Raw genomic sequence first — 26,402 nt, forward strand, 5'->3', positions numbered from 1 at the left:
ACGTGATATGTTTTGTCCTTTTTTAGATTCCACAACTGTGCACCGATCGGTCCACGCACTTTTCCCTGTAAATGTCGGCAATCGATTAATTTGTCTGGCTTGGTCTATGCCGTCAGCTCAGAAACATTACGCTCGCTCTGTTTCTGGTTTCTGCTCGAGGAAAAGAGACATGTTAGAGGCTGGCTGGGCCAGGGAGCCGTCTAGACGGGCTAAAGCCAAAGCTAATTGAGATGGACGACTTCGCCCTACACGGACCCAAACACGCGTGAACACTGTACATACTGCCTGGACTCGGCGTGGGCTGATCGGGAGCTGAAATGACGGAGTAACCTAATGTTTATAATGAGGGAGATGGTGGTTTTGACGAGAGCGGGCTCTCCCTTCCTGTCGTCTCGGACAAGATGGCAGCAATGCAGGCGAACTGTACATGCTATGGATTTGTGAGTCCATAACATGTTCAGAGAAGCCCTGGATTATATTTATAGTTACTCTATGTGAAGGTAAGCGTTTACGCCACATGTAGCCAAACTTAGATACGTTTATGTGAATTCAAAATCGTTAAACCTCTTTGAAGTTGTGACGTAATACAAAGTAAAAACTTGGCTAGCTAAAAACTTCATGCTAGCAAAAACAAAACATACAAATGGCCACAGTCCTGTCTTGTATACACCAGTATTGTTTATTCATCAGTTTGGGTTTTGGTTCAAACCCCAACAAAGCGTTTCTAGCTTAATGTAAAACAGCAATTGCCTCGGCGGTGATGGAAATCTTACCCAGCTGTAGTTTTTACACTTCACCTTATCTAAACATGACAGTGAATGTTTGTTGCAAGTACGATGGACATTGTCAGCTCTTGTTGAACTTTAAGTAGCTATCGGTCTGATGTCAGTACTTTTTCTCATCAACAAATGTGTTGGTGTGAGAGTTGTCAGTCAGACAGGAATGTGTTTGGTGTGATGTCATGCCTTCTAAATGATCACAGCAGCCAGGGACAGCTGCCCCACGTCGCACATTTGTGGCCTTTTTAAATAGTCCTACAGTATGATGTCATTCACACAAGTACAGACTTGGCCTTAACAGTGTTTTAACGATCAAGTAACACACAAGTGTACTCGTGTATGTGAAGAAAAACATACTACGAACAACATGTTTGTGAAGGTTCTCATTCGTCTTGGAAGCATTTTAGCCTCACTACAATACTACGAACAAAACTATACAAACTTTATAGTAGGTTATTAGGATTTTATCATTGGGATTTAAGCTCTTTCTAAACGTTGCAATTCTTTTACCACTTATTAAGTGTAAGAAAATAAACAGAACAAACATATATCAAAAGGGTTGTTTTCTCTTGATCAGGGGTTCCAAACTTTTCCAGGCCGTGGCCCCCAAAATCACCAAACCAACAACTAAGTGCCCCCCACTGTAAAATATAATTACTATTGATAAAAAAATGCAGGTGTACAACATTTAGAATCTGCTTTCATGATGTTAGTTACTGGATACTGTACTCTGATATCAGGTTTAATTTCACTAAAATATGCTGTTCTCAATAAAAACAACTTTTTAGACTGAGGTTATCCAAGTCTAAATGCAATGCTCCAAGTTTTTTTTTATTGATTCAGTCTGATATATTGGTTACAAAGCGAGGTTAGCAGCTGATGTGATGCACATGTCAGTGTTTATTGTGCTAATTCTCAAAGTTCTGGCTCTTCATGTTAATTTAAAGTTTCAGTGAAGACAGATCTCCAAATTTACCACTGTATCTGACTTTTTAACTTTTCGCTATACCTTTTATGACCGTCTTTTTACATGACTTTCAAGTAATATTTGTCTACACACAATCATAAGATGGTCGCCACATATAACATGGCACAGTTCCTGTTTCTCATTTAGAGTTTTATTATAATCTTTGAGTATCATTTGTACATTTGGTTGTGTCGTTTTCTGTAGTTGTTTGTTGTGTACCTCCTGCATTTAAGACATTTATAGTGGCTTTGATATGTTCATTACTGCAAATGTTTTTGTTGATTTAAACTCACACATTCACAAAACATGCAGTCATTACTGACCATGTGCTTCCTTTGAAGCTGTGTGTCTCTGGTGTATCCTAGCGGTTGCTTGGCCTTGGAGACCTTCAGTAGGATGCATGGAAATGACACAAAAAGCCTTTGAGAAGTTACTTATTTCTGTTTATGTTGAGCACTGCATGCATTTCTCTGGACCATTTATGTGATATTATATTATTTCTATTTTGCTATTGTGCTACACTGAGATAAAAATATGTTTTTATTGTGTCTCTACAGGTATGGCCTCACAAGTCTTGGTTTACCCACCACACATTTATCAAACCCAGACAAGTGCCTTTAGCAGTGTGAAGAAACTTAAAGTCGAGCCTAACAGCTGTGTGTACCATGAGAGGGCACACCCATGGACTTATCTGAATAGCAGAACCCTTGGTATTGTACACTCAACAAAACAAGGCCCCCTGTTTGTGAACCGAGACATTTCTCTTGGTGTGAAAGTGCGTGCAGGACAGAAGTACCTGGTTCAGACGGTGGTTGTGCGTGGTGTGCCCAGGCACCAGGCCAACAAAGGGGGAGAAGGTGCAAGCCACGCTCGGGGCAAGGAGCGGCAGAAGCAGATAGACGCAGCAAGTGGGTGCAGCGGTGGAGCGGTGGGGGCAGCAGGGTGGGGACGGGGTGAGGGCGCAGGAGGAGGTCCGGAGGAAGAAGAGGAAGTGGACTGTGGAGGTTTAAACTTGAGTGACAGCTCTTACCGATGTGGGCTCAAACGTAAAAGTGGAGAGCTGGAAAACCAAGGGAGCACCATGCAGATTGTGGAGGAACTGTCCATGTTGCCTGCAATGTTGCAATCGACGAATGTTGGGAACGCGACTGTGACTGCACCTGTGGGGGCCACAGGCGGGCCCTCCAAACAGAGTGTAGTAGGTGCCTCAGCAGGTGGGGATGGGGACTATCAGGTAGTACAGCATGAAGTCCTGTGTTCCATGAAGAATACTTATGAAGTTCTGGATTTTTTGGGCCGTGGCACTTTTGGTCAGGTGGTCAAGTGCTGGAAAAGGGGCACAGGTGAAGTTGTGGCTGTGAAGATCCTAAAGAACCACCCTTCATACGCACGGCAGGGCCAGATTGAAGTGGGCATCCTCGCACGTCTGAGCGGTGAGAATGCAGACGAACACAACCTAGTGCGGGCCTTTGAATGCTTCCAGCACCGCAGCCACACTTGTCTGGTGTTTGAGATGCTGGAGCAGAATCTGTATGACTTTCTGAAGCAGAACAAGTTCAGCCCACTGCCGCTGAAAGTGATACGACCTGTTCTACAGCAGGTGGCCACTGCTTTGAAAAAGCTGAAGAGCATGGGTCTGATTCATGCAGACCTCAAGCCTGAAAACATAATGCTGGTGGACCCAGTAAGACAGCCCTACAGGGTGAAGGTGATCGACTTTGGCTCAGCCAGTCATGTGTCTAAAGCGGTCTGTTCCACGTACCTTCAGTCCCGCTACTACAGGTAAAAAAATATCTACTACTCCGCTGTTTTTAAGTTGTGTTTTATTCCTTCATTTCCAGTTCAATCCACAAAATGTGCCTTCACTACATAATCAGTTAAGTTAGAAATAACATTTCTCCTGCACCTTAAACTTGTCAGACATGTTGGGAAGCTCAGTTCTCTACTGTGACATTTCACCCTCTTCCTGAGGAAAAGGCTTCGGAATTTGATGTCATAATAACTTGAGGCCGAGGGCAAGGGCCCTTTAACTATGGGAGATTGACTGTTTGTGAGAGAAATTGACAAACTAGAAGAGATACATTTAGAATCAGCATCTGATCAATTGTTCAAAGGAGCAATATGCAATAAAATACATTTTAGTCTGTGTCCATAGTGATAAAAATGTAAATGTGTTATCAGTCATATAGAGTACTTTTTGTAATTTCAGGGTACCTAAGCATTATTATATAAAAGTAATTATAAAAAAAAAAAAAAATCACAACGCAATTACAATAATTCACTATTCCATTAATAAAAAACAAATTGATATTCCATCCATCCATCCATTTTCTTATGCTTTATCCGGGCCCGGTTGTGGAGGCAGCAGTCCGAGCAGAGATGTCTAGACTTCTCGATCCGTGCACACCTCCTCCAGCCGTTTTGAGGGCACCCCGAGGCGACACCAGGCCAGCTCAGATACACAGTCTCTCCAGCGTCTTCTGGGTCTTCCACGAGGCCTCCTCCCAATAGGACATGATGAGACAGATGCCCTAGCCAATTAACATTAAAATTAACAAATTAAATTAGTATTTATAATCAAACCAATCATCACTCATATCAACTGACCAATTGTTCGGTGGCACGGTGGTGCAGCGTGTAGCACTCGTGCCTCTCAGCTAAATGGTCCCAGGTTCGATTCCCACCTGGACGGGACCTTTCTGTGTGGAGTTTGCATGCTCTCCGGTTTCCCCTACCACTGAAAACATGTGCAATTAGCCAGGATGAGTGAGAGTGTGCTTGAGAGTGTGAGTGTGGGACAATGGATGAAGGCTACAATCCCGCGTGGCGTGTGTTTATTAACATGCTCTGTCCCGACCAAATAAACAGAAAATTAAATAAACTCATATCAACATTAGCTTTAGTTAAATCTTATTTCTCTTGATCACTTCCTGCCTCCAGCTGATGTCACTGATGATGTAAACAGCGAAAGGGTCTATCCATACAGTTACACAGTGTACACAGGTCTAGGTAAGATGGAGCGCACAGTTATAAGAGCTCATATTGGTCATAAATCAGGGACATTTATATTAGTCTTATATTAGTCAATGAGATGCAATATAGATGCGTACATTTGTAGTATTCAAATCACCTCTCATTAGTTAAACAATTAAAACAAAAACAAAGACACAAAGATTTGAAATCTGGGAGGCTTTCATAAAGTGTTGGAGAGGATTGGTCGCGAAACTAAACTAAAATGAATAAATAATAATAATTCAGCAAAGTTTCATCCAAATCATTTGTCTGCCGTGGGATGAATGATGTATTATTGCTGAAATATTGTACTATTTAACAGGAAGTAGCTCAAAATAGAACAGTGACACTATGGCTTATATGCAGAAGAGGAAATGATGAGGCACGGCAAGGCAACTTTATTTATACCGCGCATTTCGTACACAAGGCAACTCAATGCGCCTGAGTGCAGCTGTTGTAACTCTGTAAGTCCTGTCCGGATATTTAGATACAAGGAACATCAGAAAGTGTCTAATATACACTACATGTGTAGACAGCATGGACATCCTGTGCGACTTCTTCCTTAATAGCCTTTATTGCTGGCCAATCGGGCTGAGCATTTTTCAGTTTCATGCTTAGCAATGTCATCATTCCTGCTCCTGTGTTGATTTTTGTCACCACATGACTAATATTTTGTAGGTTGTACTCTCACACTGACATGAGTATGCAAAGCAAGTGCTGCAGCGTTGCCAAGGCTGACAGTGAAGGTTGCCTAAAATAGCTCTGGGGACATTGGCCAGAGTGCCTTGACTTCTATAGATGGTACTGAGGCACATAGGCATCCAGAATGAGAAAGGGACAGCTTCAAATACTTGTGAGCTCTCACTTGCTTATTCAAGGTCATCTATCTTTACCGTCAGCTGTTTGACAATTGTGAGTACAGGAAATCATGCTACACTTTTTTTCATTTTTTCAAAATCTGCAATACAAGTAGACCCTGACAATATTGTTTCTGCACATTAAATGTCATAAAAGTTTTTGACACTTTAAACAACCTCAGTCTGATTTAATTTTCTAATAGAGGAGAGTGGCGAAGTTTGGGTCATGGGGAGGGTGGGGTTCCTCAGTGTTTTAGAACTAATAAGAGAGACCAGGCTAAACTGAGAAGTCATGGTCACAGAGTGCGAAGTCACTTACTGTTTAAGGATACTAGATGGCAGCTGCCTGAAATGTGAGGAAACCAGAGCAAAAAAATACCACATTTTGTCAAGTGTGAGTCAGCTTTCACACTGAAGAACTTGACCTGCATTTAGTATAATTTCCATGATTGATAGCAATAATCTAAAGACTAAATAGTGACTTACCACTGATGAAAAGCTTTCTCTGCTTTGCTGGAGCGGTTGAAGAAATGGTGGATGGTCCTTGGAAAGAAGAAAGATTTTCTTTTGTTTGTATACAGACAAGGAAGACAAAGTATTTTTTGTTTTGATGGACACCTGTTTCATATTTCAGTAATCTAACTTTTACCAAATAAACATTTTAAGTTCTACAAGATATTGTCCTGTCATAGCTAAATGTTAGTGGGCCCGATCTTGTGTTTTTAAACACAGACTGTAGCGTATTATTTGAGATCTTCACTGTGAGATCTTCCAGCTCCAGACCTGTTGCATTAAGTGGGCTGTACGTGGGCTGGACAGACTGCCATGACCAATGCCGATGTTATGTAGAACAGCTTTTTTCCTCCAACCAGACTTTCCATGGCCAGGCAAGGGTAAGGGAGAGGTGTAACACAGGTGGGAAATATGCCACATTTCCTCTCGTCTTATCCCCTGCATTACCTGCGATGTCCCCACTTTTAATCTTTCGAGCGTTGTGTCACCCGCTCACGTGACCCACTGCAGCCTATCGCGTTCTTTGTTATACAGCTTTCCAATATGGTAGACAGGTGCGGTGGCTAAGCCTCGAGGGAGTTCGAAAAGCGCTTTATAAATAAAGTTTGATTGATTGATTGATTGATTGAAGCCGGTGGCGACCATCAGGGCCGAGTTGCTACATGAGAGTGTGTTGATGTTAAAGCAGTCCTAAGTAACGTGTTTACCTTAATAAATCCTTTTCGTAGTCCCTGTGGGGGTAATACAAGTGTTTATGGGATGATTGGAGGGTCTTTCATCTCCCCCTGGTGTCTCTGGCCAGAAAACCATGTTTTGCAACTTGACTGCCACCGGTGCGGAGAAAGCAATACACACTAATTTAATCACGAAGAAGAGGCTAGAACAGGCAAAGCTAGCTGCGGGCTAACGTCACTTTAAACAGTATTTACAGCCAAGTTTGAGTAAATTTTTTTTTTCCATTGTATATTTTGGATGCACAGTAACCCTCTCTCCCTTCGCCTTTCCTGTCAGCGTAGTATTTACTCTCCAAGACAATTAATAAGTTAAAAAATCGTGACTTGCTACTACACCTGCAGTTGCGCTTATGGCCTCTAGGGGGAAGAGTTATTTAGTACTGCTTTAAGGTATTAAGCGGAGTTGGCCAAGTCCTCAAGTTACGGATGCCTCGAGCCCGAGCCCAAGGATCTCCCTCTCAACCCTGAACTCCACTTGCTCTGGTCGGGCCGGTACACCTTGCCTCACCATTCCTGCGGCCCTTTGTGCTTACTCGCATACACCTGCTTCCATAAATTGAACTGTTGTCTCAAATTATTATACAAAACCCTCACTGTGTGGCCATATGAATTGAACTGTTGCGCATGAGCTGTGAACACTTTCATTTGATTTGAACTCGTCTATGAACTCTCTATCTGAATTTATGTGAATTATATACTGGATTAGCTATCAAAAATAATGGATTAAACCCGCATTGCTTGTTAAACTTACCTGTAGCCTTTTGAATTTGAATGTCCATTCATATTCATGTTCCTTGTCCCAATGTCTATTTGTTGTATGTCCACTGTAAATGTTTAACAATATTGGTACCACTTAAAAGAAGAAGAAGATCTTTATTTATATAGCGCCTTTCACAGACATAGTCACAAAGCGCTTTACATGAGACAATTGTACATTCACTCCATACTCGGTGGTGGTAAACTACGTTTGTAGCTTCAGTTTCCCCTGGGGGAGACTGACAGAAGCGCTGTCGCGACTGCACACATCTGCGCCTCTGACCACCACCATACATTCACTAGGAAACCTACGCAGACATGGGGAGAACATGCAAACTCTACACAGAAAGGCCCCGTCCAGGTGGGAATCGAACCCTGGACCTTCTTGCTGTGAAGCGAGAGCGCTAACCGCTACGCTACCGTGACGCAATTATTGGTGTCTGTCGCATCACGAGAGTTGTAACATAGATTTCTGCATTAGTCCAATAATTAAGGTACTGCTACAGAGGGGTCGTGGGGGAGTGGGAGTGAACTTAGGTTTTTTCTTTTTCGGCGTTTTGACCATGTGCAGACCCACGCTACAGCAGGACTGACTGTACACCTCTTTCCCTCTGGACACAGACAGTGTTTAACTCGCGATGGGATAAATGTCGATGTCGATGAGGGAAAGATGCGAGGCTGCAAGAGCAGTGCTGGAGGTAATAAAGCACGCCTCAGTCTTTTTTTTTTAATAAGCGGATACCCTCTCGCTAGTAGCACAGGCACATAGCGCAACAGCTGTGCACATGCCAGATGACCTTCGCGTTTGGAGCAACACTGTCCTTGTGCCAGACGGAAGATCGGGCCCAGTGTTTTGATCCTTCAGAATACTATAGTGACCCTACCCTCTCCTTGGACTGACCCTCTCTGTAATTACTGTATTTACCAATCCCTTTTCTCTTTCTACCCCTTCCCCTTAGCCCTCACCCTTCCCCAACACCTTAAAGCAGAGGGCTATGGGCAAGGGCTGAAAAGACAGCCCTTAGAAATGGGACATCCCTCGATTTGTCTCCATTTACATGAAGCAAAGATATGGAGAGATCTATCTTTTGCGATTTTGATCAGTTAGAAAAACATTTACTTGTGTTGGACTGATTTTTTTTGTTCGTTCAGGGTAATTCTAGATAAATGTGAAAGTAAATTTCAGCTCTTTTCACAATCGAGATCCCTTTCTATTCACCTTAAAGCCACACCACATAACATGAAAATGAAAAATACCTAACATAACAGACTCGCTCACTTCTTTTAAGACCTGACTGACTTTACCGGTAGCGGGGACTTAAATACTGCAGGTTAGGTCCTCATCCAAATTAATTTTTTAAATAATCTACTTCAGAAATAGCATTTTCTGTGTCAAGCTGGTCATTAGGAGCATGTTTTGTATTGCTGCCAACAGTACAATCCAAAATGGTATGCTGTGTGCCTCGAAAGAGCCGTTCATATGAGCTTATTCATTCGTCACTATTTTCGACTTACATAGATATGACCATTTTGAGCTCTTCAGAATGAGAAAGGACAGGTTAATTATGCAGGATTATTTAAACAAGACACAACTCTAAGAATGTTTTTTGTAAAGGATAAGCATCACATGGTCAAAATCTAAAAGGTCAAGTTTTGTTTCCATTGAACATTTCAACAGTAGGTTTTTAGAGCAATCTTGAAATGACAAAAATCCAAAGCTGGTGCTCACATGATGAAAGTGTATCATCATTCCTATCTGGACTGTATAAGGAGCCTGGTGTTTCACATGTCTCATTGCCAACCAGCCTTTTCCATGTCATATACGATTCATAACACGTCCACTCCAGTTACATGGAATATACACACCTAAATATTTTTAACATAACATTGTATTTCAACTCAAAGATTATATGAACATTAGAAATTAGGCAACCTACACTATGTTTTTCATTTTGTTGATTTTTACAATCCTGAAGGTGCTAAAGGTCTTCTTTTAAAACCTGTCAGGGCTTATCCTAGTCTATCTTCCCCAGACTCTAGAATGTCCACATCATTTCATAGTCGGCCAAAAAAAAATCCCACAATTCCCCATCATCCACACCCAGTCACTGTGAAGTTAAAACCTAACCACACATTTTATTATTTTAGGTTTTACAGTTTAACTGTATTTTGACATATCATTTTTTGCACTATGATTAGACAATTTAAATCACAGCATTTGGTTGTGAGATAAATGTTGCAGTTTGTATGCATTAGTAATGTATACACCCATGAACTCGTGTTCGTGTTGGTGACTTTTCCAGGAAGAACCTCAAGGGTATAAATAGGGCGAGTGTTACATTGCTGACATATTTTTATGCTTGGGTTTTGCTGCAGCGAGCAGATGACTTCTGCACTAATATGTGCATTTGTTATGCAGTCTATAGGCCATTTTAGAAGCTGCAAGTAATGTTGCCATCATACAAGGTGTTATTTACAAGCAAGTGCAGGATCTCTCAAAATACTTCTCATTTCTTATTGAAAGCATATTAATATGCTGAGCTATGTACGCATTCCTTGACAATAAATTGCTTATCTCTTGACTGAGTGACGTCACCAGGGTTTAAATGTGGCATAGCATTGCATGTTATTTGGTTAAGTCTCAGCCACCATGTGGTCAGGGACCTTAATAAGGGACTACATTTCTTCCTTTGAGCCAAAGAGACGTGTCGTCTTTATCTAAAACTGTCTGACCTGCTAAACTAAAGTTACTGCCCCTGACCCACGGTCCTAGCACATGCACAACATTGGTCACAAAGAAATGGTGATTAAAAACACCCATATAACATTGAATTTCATTCACAAGTGTACATCCATAGCATTTCTGTTCTGTTTGTGAAGTACTGTGTAATAAGCACCAAATTATGTGGCTTATTATTGTTAACACATCTTTCCTCGGTCTCTGTTATAGGGCTCCTGAGGTGATTTTGGGATTACCGTTTTGTGAAGCCATAGATATGTGGTCACTGGGCTGCGTCATTGCTGAGCTGTTTTTGGGCTGGCCCCTGTACCCCGGTGCTCTGGAGTACGATCAGGTAATATTTGCTGCTGTGTTGGTCCTTGGTTTTCTTTTGCATCTAAATATCTTTCATTTCACCCTCACCACTTGGGTCCAACCGATATATCGGCCGATATTTGCAGATTTTATATTTTATATTTAATATCGGATATTGGTTGAAAACGCTATTTCTGAATCAAAAGGGCTCAGTCAGAGCTTTTAAAAGAGCCCTATGTCTCAGGGACAAACATCGTGGTGAAAATCAGTCATAAATGTGTTCACCCATTTTATATATTTTATGTTGTAGACCTTTGCATGTATTTTCTAAACCATAAGCAAGCTCCGTCTGAATTACCTACCAAACATGAGTGTCCTGAATAACTCAGCCCAATGCCCCGGGCCGTCATTCAGCGCCCCTGCTGTTACAGTTCAACACTGACTCCTTTAGAAGCATTATACACAGGATTATAGACATTTTAAAGACATTTAAAAAAAAAAAAGTGTCCTCAAATATTGGCAAAAAGTTTCAGCAGTGCATATTGGCATCAGCCTTAGAAAAACCTACATCGGCTATATTTCTATGATTGAAAGCTTTTACTATAATAATACATGTTCAACTGTAGGCTATTTGAGTAACATTGCCTTCCGCCTTGAGAAAATTCAGAAATTAGGATAAAGCAATTTCCACCAGGTTAATAAAACATATTTTTATCTGGTTGTTCAATTATGGAATTGAATTTCAAAACAAGCTCTCACTACAACCAAGTAATTTTGTCTGAGTGCTGTTTTAGCAACAGTCTGCCCCTCCCTTTAGATCCCCGACATTGTCTTCCAGGACTAGACTGATCTGGGCTTATCCTGAGCGGCTTTCCCAGCCCCCGGTGCCATAACTGCTCAGAGGCAGCCAACCAAGTCTCATTTAGATTGTGCCCTGTCTGCAGCATGTGCATTCACACACTTGACCACTTCCAGGGCATTACAACGCATTCAAACGCATTAAAAATCATTAATAAATTATGCCAAAATTTAGGCCTTAAAAATCTCTAGAAAGCAGTAAATTGAATTCAAATCGGCATTAAATCTAAATTTCTTATAGATATAATTTTTCCTCTGACACCGAACCCACTCGATGATGTTGCTCAATTTGTAGCATTAAAAATAAAGTATTTATACATTAAAAAGCATTGAATTTGACTTGCTGCCACCTTTAGAAACCCTGACTTCAGACCCAGGGGTATCGGACTGAGGGATCGATTGATCGATTGATCGATTGATCGATTGATCGTTTGATTGATTGATCGATTGAAGGAAGCCTTTCAGTATGTCTCAAATCTGCATTTGACATGAACAATTGGAGAATATTTGTATCATCAACAAAAAGGGCCTCATATTAAATGAAGCTGCAACAGCAGTTCTATAGAAATGTGTAAGTACATCATACAGTTAAAGGTAGTGGCCATTAGTGGTGTGCGGGTCAGGGTTTTTTCAAGCCTCTTACACACCCCACAAAATTGTTTCTATTTTTACACCCCACCCCGGAACCATTAAAAATTACGCATTATAAATATGACAGGGCTGAATAGACCACAGCTTCAATTCCGTTCAATAAGGTGCTTGAACGTTGCCTACAACTAGCAACAAGATGCTAATTTGCATTAAAATCCTTAGTTTTAATCATTCTTAAATGAACGGGACTGGTGTGTCTCATCCCCTCGCGCTCTTTCTATCTACCCCTCCCTCTCTGAGCAGCACACAGTAGCTGGACGTGGAAGAGAGCAAAGGTAACAATGGGCTCCATAAAAGCACTCTCTGGATCACACGCTGCAAAACACTGCTTGTTTCATCAAAATCCGCCCCATATTTATGTAACAAACCTGCTGTAAAGATGTTGCAATTAGACCTGTCTCAATGCAGAGATGCACGTGTATGGCAGCTCTGTATGTGCCGGAGACTGACATTTTTTATTTACCTGCCCTGCGACCAAAGGATAATTTCATGACCCGACCCGATATGCAGGCATCCTGCAGGGGAACCGCGCATCACTAGTGGCCATTCTGTGGGTAAAGGGCACAGCAGCTGGCTGTTTTGGTTTGGAGTGTCATCCAGGGGCTTCCTCTTCTCTTTCTACAGGGGCTCTGGTTCATCCCATACAGCCAGGGCCGTATCTACCATTGAGGTCACCGAGGTCCGGACCTCGCTTTTTTTTTTTTTTTTTTTTCACATTGAATCCTGCGCAAATGAATGTTGTAAACACGCGCTTCTACAGGCGGAAGAGCCTCTAGTTCAGACGTGGATGAGCTTGTTATGAACCTAAACGTGTCCACTCTGAAACCGGACCTCATGAGCCGCTTTGGACCCGAGTGCGTAAAAACTCCGCGGAGGCGGGGGGCGCGGCTGTGCGTCAGCCTCACTACAACAGCAGCGCATGAACCGCGCCAAAGTTTGATTGAGATGCAGTTTCTTTGCTCTCGGTCATAAAGAGAGAGGAGCCAGTGCGCGCGCCGTCACGGTGACATCGATTTACAACAGGAGTTTTCCTCATTCTGATCTGAGGAGCGAGAGGAGGAGAAGCGTCTGTGCCTCATCAGTGCCTCCTCCTCTGCTGCTCACTTTGTTTCTGTCTCATGCAAAGATTGTCCTGCGAATAAATGATCTTCGCTTTAATGAGAGCTGAAACCAGCGCATTCACCTTTGTAGCTCCAGTGGTTTGAGTGAGGGCGACGCAGAGGGGGCGGGGCCAGAGCGCAGTGTCCAAACTAGAGTCTGATGTTCAGAATGAGCCAAAGCAAAACACTCAGCTTTACCCGTTCACACCCACAGCCTCGTTTTCAAAACAATTTTCATTTAACATTTCAGTATTTATTTAGGACAAGACTTTCTTCTTGCCTCTCACTCAGGCGAGTAAAACTGTTTGGAAAACCTGCTTCACAGTAATAATGGATGAAATAGATGTTAAACAGATATTTTGTTTTGTGATATTCATCATGTCAAAGTAGGGGGTTCGTGACTCGTGCACGGCTGCACCCCCTGCCCTGGGGCAGACTGATGGAAGTGAGGCCAGTTTGCTCCATCTGCATGTCCGACCACCGTCCACTCACTCACTCATTCACTCAGGCTCCTGGTCCCAAACGGTGCAACAAAAAGCAATTTTTGAAAACAGCTCAAGGATGAGACAAAAGTGTTTTTGATCATTTAAAATACAGGAAATTATATCTGAATCTTTAAAAAAATTCCTGGGGGAGGACCCCCAGACCCCCCGGTTTAAAGAATTATCCGGACCTCACTGTTTTTTAAATCCTGGCTACGGCCCTGCATACAGCATATTCTATTTATAACTTTGTCTCTTCCTTTGCGCAGCCCCATTGAGCTAATTTTCCTATAGTAATTATTTTGTTAATGTCAGTGCAGACCAGTGTTAATTTCGTCGACTAAAATATTTAGTCTTAATTTTAGTCAAAGTGATATTTTTGCCGACTAAAATAGGACTAAAACTAAATTAAACGTTCCTCATGAGACTAAAGCTATGACTAAAATGTCCAGATATTTTAGTCGACTAGAATAAGACCAAATAAAAATTAAAAGGAGAGACTAAAATCATCCAAACTTCTATTGACAGTCTGAAAAAGCCTCGTATCATTTAAATTTACTGCCAAATGAACAGGTCTGTGCTTTATTCATGTGGAAGCAGCTCCATGAAGTCGAGGACCACGATTAAATATGATTATAATGAATATTATAAATATAAGTCGACTAAATTCGTCCTAATTTTAGTCGACTAAATTGACTTGCAATTTTAGTCGACTAAAACTAGACTAAAATTGAAAAGTTTTTTTTGACTAAATCTTGACTAAAATTCCATTACATTTAAGTCAAAAGACTAAGACTAAAACTAAAATAAAATATGTTGTCAAAATTAACACTGGTGCAGACACGTTTTATTCAGAAATACTCTGGATCATTTTATCTTACATGGGTTGACATCCTTTCTGTCTTATTTCTTATTGTGTATTTCTGTCACCAAAAGTGTGGTTAGTGGCTATGATCTATGTGCAGCTGACCCTCAAAATGTGAAAATGTGAAAATGACCAGTAATAATACATAAATGTATGCTTACAATAAAAAGTCTGACTGCTCAGTGTTTCTGTGAGATGTAATTACACAGATGGTATAGTTAGTAGTAAAAATAGTAGTTGAATTGTTATATGTTGAAAGAATTGAACTGTACCCTTGTGTGCTATGTTCAGTGTCTAATTGATGTTTACTTGCGCTCTGGTGGGACTAGGTTTTTCTCATGGGCCTTCTCTTTTTACCTACTGTAAGAATATACAAGACTTAAGCCATGTGCTGAGACATTAAAGCATGTAGTAGTACACCTGGATAATACAATAAAAGGTAGCGTTGCGATATATCTAAGATACAGAAAAATACACTTGTTCAAATTAAGCATTATTATTATGATCATGTGAGTATGGGTATAGCTTAGCATTGTTCATTTTCTTTTCCTGTGTTCAGATTCGCTACATCTCACAGACACAAGGTTTTCCTGGGGAGCATTTACTGAACACTGGAACAAAGACAACGCGGTTCTTTTGCAAGGAATCAGACTCGCCTTATGCAGCATGGAGACTGAAGGTAAACCATGGAGCATTCATAATGATCAAGAAACCTTATGAGCATTTATTATGGCCCTATTTTCCATGTAGTCCACAGATGAACATGAGACAGAGACTGGAATGAAATCAAAGGAAGCTAGAAAGTACATCTTCAGCTGTTTAGATGACATAGCGCATGTAAGTGGCACTACTGCCCACTTTTTTTGTATCACTTTTTTATATGCTTGAAGAAGGAATACAATGCAAAAAGGAGCAGATGTAAATCCAAACTTCAGATGCAAATTTCTGTTATTGCTTTTTGCAGGTGAACTTGGTGATGAATCTGGAAGGTAGTGACTTGCTGGCAGAGAAGGCAGATCTTCGGGAGTTTGTGAGCTTATTGAAGAAGATGCTGTTGATTGATGCTGAGGAAAGGATTGTCCCCGCTGAAGCACTGAACCACCCTTTTGTAACAATGCAACACCTGCTTGACTTTCCCCACAGCAACCAGTTAGTAAACAAGTACCATAGTTACTATATCTGTTGTTGATGAGTAATATTTCAAAGTGTCTTGTTTTATTTTTTTGCAGTGTAAAATCATGTTTCCACATAATGGACATCTGCTGGACTCGTCCATATGATTTGCCCAACAGAAATAAAGCATCTTTCATCAGACCCAAGCTGGGCAGTGTCCACGCACAAGTAAGATTCACACACGGCTCTTGAACACTGGTTCCCGTATTTCAGTCTTTATTGCTTTCATGGCTTCTGATTTACCTGTCTTATTGCATCTTGCCTCTGCTGTCATGGCAACTGAAACCCCGCGTCATGTTTCTGAGGTCATGGCAACAGTTTCGAAGCATTGTTGTTGCTAAGGAGGAAAAAGCAGCTGACCTTTTTGGCTACAGAGATGTCCACAAAAGCCTCTGTGCTAAGTGGGGCAGAATAACCAACATTGTCTATTAGCAATAAAATACTCAAAAAGATCAATGAGTTTTATATAGATGTATTCGCTATATGAAACATGATTCATATCTGTATTATTCAAAAGTGTTTGAACTTTACATAAAGGAAATAAGAAGCTGTGTGTTAAACCTGACTCTTGCTCACAGTAATGTTTATTATGTGTTCATAAAATTAGCTTATTTAGCTTCTTCTGGCAGTTTTTGTTGTTAACTAGTGACAAAACACCTTGCCCTCTACTTTTTGCAAATAAATCATTTTCATATTCTGTTAACTCTCCATGTTGTATATCTGTTTTTAGGGGCTGGCACCGTCCGCTCCTTCGGTTCTACATCCAGGGATTCCCCTCCAAACAGGAGGTGGTCAGTTTGGTTGCAATGACTCCTTTCAACAGGCTCTCATTCTCTGTCCACCGACTATTCAAGGTAATACTTTTCCCCTAAATTGTTGTTGATTATTATCAGCATCCTTAAAGAACAGCCACCTCCCACAGCTTTTTGCCTGATTTTAAAAATGCCCCCAAAAAATGTAGCTTACCGAGCCAGAGAAAGCGTGGGTGGGGGATGCGGGATGGGAGTGGTCTGGGGCTGTGATTGACAGGCCTGAGTCACCTGACCTCAATGCATCCACGCTCTGCACTCGGTACTTGTTTAATATAAACAAAGTTCGAGCATAGAGTTCCGACAGCGAGCTAACTTGTTTCGCGGACATAGATACAGACGGCATCTTGTCATAGAAGGGGGTGTGGCTTCGCCGAGGTGGAAAATAGAATCTTTAGAGAAACACAATTTTCCACTCTTTTAGCCATTTTCTGGTGGAATATCAAGATTCTATTTTCCCCCTCGGCAAAGCCACGCCCCCTTCTATGACGAGATGCCGTCTGTATCTATATTCCACTGGGACCACTCTACAGCACACGAGAGGCATCGCGGCGCCTGAGACTGCTTTGAGGCGCTGGGTTGTTTTATTAGGGTGATTCCAATGTCATTTTAGCTAGTGGCTTTGCAATGCGCTAAAGTGGTTTTAGCATCGCAGCTGAGGGACCGAACATAACAGTGTCCTGACTGGCTACTTTCAGAATTTACCAATCTATTTTAGATATAATGTATCTCGGTGTCCTCAGCAGAGAATGTGAGGGGGGTAGAGAGGTGATTATTATGTCTTACAAAGCTTTTTATTTAAAAAATATATATATAATGTTTACAGTTAACACTAAACATGTCCCATAAAAGCAGTGTCTTCAAAAGAAACATTACTGTCTCCACCCAAGAGCCAGTTCTCTCCAATAAAACACATTTGGCAGTGTAGACATCGGTGGAGAAATGATGCTTAAATACTAACGAGCCTTGGCTGGAAGGTAAACACCCCTCTCCCCGCTCCCCCTTCACTGGAGGCAGGGCCAGGGTGTGTGGGAAGGTGCAGAGGAGCAGAGCTGACTGACATCAGTTTCTCTGGTGACGAAACAAGATCTATATGGCAAACCAGACACGGCAGCTGTGAAATTGAAATGCTGTAGACTTTTTAACGCAGAGGGCACCACACAGGATTTAAACAAATATGCACTAAACCGTCAAAATAGTGACGGAGACATGTAGACAACTCTATATACCCATTTATACAACTTATCTGCAAAAAAAAGTTTTATTGGGGATTAGTTGGTCTTTAACTTTATGATAATCAATCCTCCCTTTTATGCATGCAGGTAAACCTACAGGTTTTCCTGTCCGTATGGAAGCTCCTGTGCCTCTGGGCACTCAGGCACCTCCAATTCAGCCTTTACAAATCCGACCTGGAGTCATTACTCAGGTCTGTTTGTTTTTATCTTAGATTTAATTGACCCACTGATCCATGTAGTTAAAAATCTTTTCACTCTTTGCTCAGGCTTGGTCCAACCGTGCCCAGCAGCTCTTGGTGCCCACTTGGCAGCAGGTGACATCAGTCCCTCCACCCTCTGACACTGTGGCCGGCTCTCAGAGACTGGCAGAATGGGGGTAAGCTGTTATAAGATTTCAACTGTGTGTTTTAATTGATTCGTCCAAAATACTTGATGTTAGAAGTATTTGATAACAAATTAGTTCTACAGTATGTTTTTCCTTTGCTTGAAATGCATTAGTTAGTTAAGGAATTAGTTAGTAGACTCCGCAGATCTAAGATACTGTATGTCTAGTTATGCACTCCCTGGCTGTGCTGCTCCATTGTGTGCATGCTCCTCAGAATATTAATGACTGATGAGTCATCTGTGTCCTTTGGGATCACTGACAGGGACCATTTTGTCTGTAACGGTGCTGAAGGCTTTCGGCTCACTATTTTCTCTTTTCTTGATTCAGAAAAGTGCGTCCCCATGGCAACCACTACAGCTCCATGATTGCCCACTCTCAGCCATTTTTAACCAACCAAATGACTATGTCCACCCACCAGCCAATCAACATCGGCATTGCACATGTGGTGTGGCCACAGCCTGCTACCAACAAAAGATCCAAGCCCTGTGGTAACAGGTTAGAAACACATTCACACATTTATGGCTCTTTAGAGTGATCCAAGTCTGTGTTTTTCTTTTGTTTCTATTTTTTCAAGAAGCTAATCTTTTTGCATTTTATTTTATAAATAATAATTGCCAAAAAGGATTTCCGAACTTATCATTATAAAACAATAAACTATTGTGTAGAATGCCATCTCCTATACTGCACTACGCGGTCTATCTCTGCATCTCTGAGAATGCATCAAATATAGATTTGTCTTTTTTTTTTTTTTTACAAATATATCTAGTTCGACTGAGCGTTCAAATTGGATCTAGTGAACATCCAATATTCAGTAAACCTTTAATTTGCTTCACAGGGGCAGCAATGTTCCCCAAAATACAAACATCCAAAACATTGAATGCCATTCCCCAAAGATGGCCGATACAGCAAAGAATGTCCAGGAGGTGGAGGAGCAGCAGTCCAGATGTGTGGATGAAGGGCATACTGTTGGAGTGCAGCAGGTCCCACAGCAGGTGGAGGGCAATGAAGACAACTGCTGTAAAGTGCAGCCTGACTGTGAGGAGCTGCCAGTGTCACAGGAGCAGCGTCAGACCAGCCCAGCAGTCAGCATCATCAGCATCAGCAGTGACGAGGAGGACCACACGCAAAGGCATTCAGTGGGAGAGTGAGTACACTCCTCTACTGGTGACTGCGACTTCTGCTTCACTTGGCAAGGCTATACAGCTGCTGCTTCTTTTCTTAAACCAGGTGCGGAGGTAATGCAGATTGTGAGGCATGTCAGAGTACAGTCAACATGGAGAGGGTCTGTTCCCTCAGCAGTCCGGACAGCACACTCAGCACTAGCTCTTCAGCTCAGTCCAGTGTTTCACCCTGCAAACATTCTAACAGGCAAGTTTAAAGCGACTCATCCTTACAAATACAAACACATCTAAACCTACCGTGTCTTTGTTTTTGATTATGTCACCACAGTATGTCAGAAGATGAACAGGAGAGCGGTTGTGACACGGTGGACAGTACACCAACCTCAGAAACCTCTGGTCCCACGAACAGCCCCTTCCCTGACGAAGGCTACATTGCAGATGCCAACCAAAGCTGTGAGCCACGTGTCGCTTGTGTTGCCCCTGAAACTGAACCAAGCAAGCCCAAAGTCCGAACTGTTGTGGTGCCACCAATGAGAATACAGAACAACAACAACACATCTTCCATCAGTGAAACATCCACCAACACAGGTACACCTAATGCATCACTTGTATTGATTCCTTGCGTCACATCTATTGAAGAGTGTGCATGAACCTATGAAATTCCCGCGAGGGCCGTGTAAGCTCAAAGGTCTAGTCACTGCTGCTGCTGTCTGCTCTTTAGGTCACATGCCCCTGGATTATCCTGTATTAGTAGGCCACAGAGGTTCACACAGGTGATTATGGCTGACCTGAGTGACATATTTGCAGAGATCTCTGGTGTGAATTTTTGTTTGCTGTCAACACTTTACTCTACCTTTTTACAATCACTTTTCAGTCTTTCTGTGCAAGTTTGAAAAAGTGTTAAGCTACAAGAAGAACATGTGTAATCTGTGATAAAGCTACACACTTACTCTCAGTTGAATGAACATTGCAATTCGAATGGCTATAAAATTAGCAAATCGCGAAGACTGCAGTTGTTTGGGTTGTACAATATCCTCTCTATGGGGTCTCCTAACCTTGTGGTTTTGACCTACACAAACAGGTTCTGAAATGCTTCTAATTCTGGTATTATTATTGATTTTAAACATAAATCATAAACGTAATTGCAACCCTTGTAAGAAAAATCGTAAGTATTTTTCTACAACTACAAAAACATTTTACTCCTGTCTTCTATAGGAGTAGAATTCCACCTATAGAAGACAATTTCATTTCTCATACTTAAGATCTTTGATTTGTTTCCCGCATGTTTATAAAGTGTCACTTCCTAAGTACTGTCAGTGGGAAAGTTTAGGCACTCTGGATAAAAATGTCTTATAGTGTGAATAATAAAACAAGGGGCAGGTGGAATTATCTCCTAAAGGCACGAGACTTTTGTTTGGAAGAAAAGGCAAACTCAACACACAAACTAGAACTGAAAGACTCTTGGCTGCCTAGAAAGGTGTTTAAAGCTGTTACTTGGGAGACCGTTTGGGAACACCAGGAAGCCCGGGTTAATGTAGCGTGAGTGAGTGGATGTGGAAGTCGGAGGGCCGATGACGCAGATTAGCCGCAGTCTACCCCTGGGGCAGCTGTGGCTACATACGCCTCTTGCTTCATCATTCACATGATTAGACATTTTCATCCGGGGTGCCCACACTTTTGCATCCCACTGTATGTATTTGGCAAGCATAGAGAGAAAAGGAGAAAACAAAAATAAGAAAATCTTCATGCAACATTATGATACGGCTGTTGATGCTAAAAGTTCTCCAGCTTCTAAACCTGGTTTCACTGAGCGGCCTGACTCCATTGGAAAATCTAAATTTTCTTTTGACCCGAGAGAAGCTCACATTTATCCCATCATTCATGTCTATTAATAGAACCTTGGGTCAGATTGGAACAACACATGGCACTATATTTAAACACAGCAAACTTCAAACATGCCTGAAAATGCAGACAGGCCTACAAAGTCTTCTGGTAGATAAAAATGTTTGCTGAAATCAAGCTGTAGTTGTATTTAGTTACATTTTTAAATTCACTGTATCGGTTAAGTAGGAGTTGGGTCAGACTCGCACTGAGCTGTTAACCAGTGACTAGTTTGCCTGTCTCTCTTTGTAACATGGTCTTGGTAATAATTTTAGAGTCATCATACCAGTCCAGAGGGCGAGGCATTCCTGGGCGACAACATCACCACTCTACTCCTCTTCTCAACCGGCCGCAGAAAATAACTCCTGCTTTCCAGACCCAACAGCAGCAGCCCATTGGCTTTGGGCAGGTGGGCACAGTTAATGTCAAAAATTACTATTGTGATGTCAATATGTTTATTCATCTACATGCACCTAATTTATATAACATGAAATATACCAATACTATATTCAAACATAAATTACAAGTAATCATATTTTTTTCCTTCATATGTCCTAAAATTAGATTGTAAAACCGAACACATGGAGAATGCTACCATCTAGTGGTCTAGTCTCATATTGTTTTGTCTTGTGCAGGTTCAGCATTTTGGCTCATGTCATCAAGAGTGGAATGGCAACTTTCCTCACCGGAGACCGCAGGCCTTTATTCCTCCTACCATACATGGGCATACATTTACCCTATCCCACAGCAGCCCAAGCCACACCACTGGCCCCCACCCCCATATTGGCGCTCACCCTCATTCCCAGCCCCCGCTCCTGTCCTACCCTCCGTCTGGTCCCCTGGTCACAGCTGCACCTATGGCCCACCTGCTGGCATCTCCTGGGGCGTCCCGACCAGTGCTCCAGCCCACATACGGCCTCTCTCATCCAGCTGGCATTGTCCATCAGGTCACTGTGGGACTCAATCCACGGCTGCTGCCCTCGCCCACCTTGCACCCGCAGGGGCAGTTCAAGCCTCTGTTTCCCCCACACTCCTACATCGCCTCGCCTGCTTACGCCAGTTTTCCCCTCAGCCCCACCAAAATCAACCAGTACCCCTACATCTGAGCTCAGCTGTATCCTTCATACCACAATAGGGCTACACAAGCAGAGCATCTCTCAACCCATAAACCACACAAACATGGTTTTCTTGACAAAACCATGGCACAACCACAAAGAAAGCAAGCTATTTTTTGAATCATGTAGACTTGGTTGCAATTGAACTTCAAGCTTTAAAACCGTTTCAATGGTGGATGATTTTGGCAAAATTCTGAAGGAAATAATGGATGGATGATTAAATGAAAGAATGAATGAATATTAAAACTCACACTTAATGTGTTTTGCACATTTGATATACCTTTGCATTGGATCTTCTATGAATACTCCTCAAAACAGGTAAATATTTGGGGTGGTGTGAAATAGTTAGTCTTTGCACCCCTGATCCCAGCTATTTTTCTATAATGCCTTCTTACGTGTGCAAGACACATCCATATTTGTAAAGCCATCCCAGTCTTTAGCTCTAGATTAACAAATGCACATGTTGCTCATGGTGTATGTTGAACTGCGTTCAAAGTATTTGTACTTTCTTGGTGTCTTTTGGTGTTAGCGATGTCAAGTCAGTTAACCAGTTCAAATAGGGTTATTCTCACGCTGCATGTGGTCTTGCATGAGCAAAAATGTAAACGGAAGATGCATAGACGCCGCTCCAATTGTTTGTGTTACAAGACTCGCTGCATTGTACAACTGTCCCCAGCCATAGTGCCTTACATATTTGAGGTTGTTAATGTTCTTATATATGACTATAACATGAATATTAATGTACTGGACTGCAGCACTTGAAATTCCAATCACTCAATGCACCCTATGTGTGAGTATATATATGCACATGTGTATATGTCCATGCATAGCTTGCATGGACGTGAGGTATCGCTGATGGCGATGCTTATTATTTGGAGTTGGTGTATTTTCTTGTGTAGTGAATTACTTTGTTTCCTCGAGAAGAAGAACGGCATGCTTTGCTGTTGCAAATGCTTGCTCCTTCATTAGAATTGTTTTAGGTTCCATCCTGAATGAACTAGTGTATAAGTACTGAGTATTGATTAATATTTGATAATCACTTTATATTTAGTGGAACTCTTATTACTAACAGTATTTGTACTGTTCAATGAAACTGCAATACAATCTAAATTTAGTTTAACTTTTGTCTTCATATTTTGTTCTGAGTGTTCTCTTTGTTTCATAGATGTTTAGAAGTGTGGTGGGCATGGCTTTGATTAGGTAAGGAAAAATGCTAATTAATTCACAGTATGGAAAATTGTAAGCCTGGGCAAACCATGCAGTATTTCATATAGACACATATGAATATATAGTATAGAGCTAGGCTATAAAGTACAAGATGCTTGATAAAATGTGAGTTAATTGTGTGCAATTCTCTCATTTATGCATGTGTGACAAAGTTAACCTTCCCTTTACATATTATCTTTTAAATGCTTAAAGCTTATTGGTGTCGACTGCTTATTTTAACATTCCGTCAGGGAGGATATATACATATATATATATATATTAATGGTGGTTTCATCCATCTGTCTTATATATATGTAAATATGCTATGTGTGTGTGTTTTCTGTTCAGTTGGCTAATTTTGTGCGTAATTGTGTTGTCTTTACTTTCAAATGAAGTTGCTTGTGCAGCACCAAAGACTGTAATTCATTTCCTGAAGCAAGGTAGCTACTTTGTTTGCATAGACCTCAGTTACACTGTAGTTGTAAAATGGGGTTATATAAAAAGAAACAAAAACTTTATTTAAAAATGGCAGAAGTGTTGTCTAGCTTATTGGGCAATTAATAAGTCGTATCATTTCTTTGTTGAATGTATGATAGATAAGCTGCTATATGATAATTGCCACTTCAATAGCTGTGAAATTAGGAGATTTCTGAGTTTAAACCTAGCGTTGCTATTTTTGTATAGGTCCCTAATTATCTGAAATAGAAGTGGTTTGATTTTGTGTTCTGTGTTCTTATTTGGAATGTCACTGTAACTACTGTATCGCTGATGATGAGCATTAGTTGCGTTCGTTGTTCCTTGGGGTGTGTTTTTGCATCAGTATTTTATCCTTATTAACCTTTCGGGCTCATCACTGCATATAAAATGTAATGATGTAACTTAATTTTTGTACGTTTTCATAAAGCCGTTTTGTAAAAATATAAAGCTATAGCTTGCAGGATTGATTTAACTTTTTTTTTCTCTTTTTGTGTAGCATGTCGATGCTCTTTTTATAAATGGTACCTGAGTGCTGTGATATGCCAGAAAATCTCCCTTTGGATGAGGAGATTAAGTCTGTTTTTCTTTTTTTCTTACAAATACTCACCATTAAGCGCTCATAAAAGCAGTCAAGCATACGGTCTGTGAGATGAAGATATTGACCAGTCTTTTAATGTTTTACCGTTAAATCGATTCTAGCAAATATTTTTATCTGTTCAATGTTATGCTAATTTAGGTATTTTGTTTTTAAACGGCCTTTGTTTTCTTCCTGCTCTCCCCTTTATGAGTGTTTCATATCAAATGCAAGAATTGTGGCCACTTGGCTCTTACAGAAATGAACAGTGTGAGCAGCACTGTGTTTGTGCCTTGAGAATAATAAGACAAGAATTTATAATTGAAACATAATTGTTGTCAAAACAGTATAACAGTAAAAAATGCTGATCTTGTAAAGACGTACACTCATTATTAGCTTGGCAACACATTAAGGTATTATTCTAAAAACAAACCTTTGAACACAAACTCGAATGATATGGCACTCAATAGTCTTTTTGACTAAACAGATGCAATACTTTTGTGCAGTCATTGCACCACCAAGTGTTCTTAAATAATCTGTTTTCGTTATTTTAACTGCTTATCACATTGTGGTCATTTCATTTCAACGTGCAGCACTGACCATAACCTTCGTATATATATTTAAAAAAAAGTACATGAGGTAGCGCTGATTAAAAGTGCAATATTTCTCACCAGTAGACCGAAGTTTTGATGACACATGTTGACGGTATGCATTCACCAACTAGAATTAAAACAGAAGTGGGCACGGAATGTTTTGAATAGATTAATGTGTGGAATAGTCCCATTTTAGGCATGTATTAGTCCAAGTGTACTCACCAGCAGCAACACACCCTTGTAACCTCCCATATGTCTGCCCCACAGTCATCCAGTGAAATAATCCAAGATTGGTTCTCTCCATTTCCATGATTATTTTTGCTTAAGCTATATGTCAGAAATTTAATAAAAGTTTTTTTTTTTTTTGTTATAAGTCATTGCTTCGACTCTTTTCCGGAAATATACATGTTTATATGTTAAGCAAAAATAATTCATGTAGGTTGAGATGAGCTTTCTTGGTTCATGGGCTTTACAAGACACATAACATTTAACAGATAAAACTTAACTATCATTTTAAGTTTGGCTAATGAAATTGTTAATATTCTGATGTTTCTTGTTCACGTGTTAATTCAGGGCCTGTATTGGTAAATGCTACTGTGTTTCATTTAGTGTGATGAATTTTATTTTGTGGTGATTTGTATTAAATCCAGAGTTAACTCATACTGCAAGTTATAGAATTATTTTAGACTGCTCTCAAATAGACTTGATTATAGAAACCAATCTGTTACTGTTTAAATGTAGATCTTTGTGGTTTTCTGTTTTGTTTTGTTCCATTAGCTTTTTTTGTGCTACACTAGTTTTGCCATGTAGCAATTGCACTGTGCAATATTTACATTATGACGACTGGGAAAACTAACTCAATGGATGTGATGTCTCTACAGTTCGCGATAGTGTTTCCTCTAGTTCTCAGTGATTTAGGTGTGACCAAGCCTTCTCTACTTTGTCACATTAAGCGGGTTTTCCAGGTGACTCTTTAGGTGAGTGTCAAAATAAGACTTTATGGTGTATTATTGTTAAAAAATCCACTTTGAATTAAAAAAAATCTGTTGATGCAAATATTTTTGACTCTTGTCTGTTCAGTGTTTCATGAGTGTTTTCAAGTGTTTAAGCACCTCTATAGCATGTAATCGTATTACAGTTAATCATACTGCAATGGTTTTATGTGGCTAACTAAATGACATTGTACTTAACTAAATTTAGTACAATGTAATGGGCTCTGTAACAA

At 40.8% G+C, this 26,402-nt stretch overlaps 1 protein-coding gene across 1 annotated transcript; it reads left to right on the forward strand.

Annotated features, from left to right (window-relative positions):
• The first annotated feature begins 120 nt into the window (after positions 1–120).
• On the forward strand, positions 121–26,224 carry hipk3b (homeodomain interacting protein kinase 3b). The gene is made up of 16 exons (XM_079554953.1): positions 121–500; positions 2,304–3,528; positions 10,569–10,692; positions 15,168–15,287; positions 15,359–15,445; positions 15,573–15,757; positions 15,838–15,949; positions 16,512–16,635; positions 17,913–18,016; positions 18,092–18,201; positions 18,538–18,705; positions 19,046–19,354; positions 19,438–19,578; positions 19,660–19,919; positions 21,488–21,621; positions 21,848–26,224. Exons 1-16 carry the CDS (start codon positions 428–430, stop codon positions 22,316–22,318), a joined length of 3,747 nt encoding a protein of 1,248 aa, XP_079411079.1. The 5' UTR covers positions 121–427; the 3' UTR covers positions 22,319–26,224.
• The last annotated feature ends 178 nt before the right edge of the window (positions 26,225–26,402 follow it).

Source organism: Gobius niger (assembly GCF_951799975.1).
Source record: "Gobius niger genome assembly, chromosome: 4".
In the NCBI taxonomy this organism is placed as follows: Eukaryota; Metazoa; Chordata; class Actinopteri; order Gobiiformes; family Gobiidae; genus Gobius; species Gobius niger.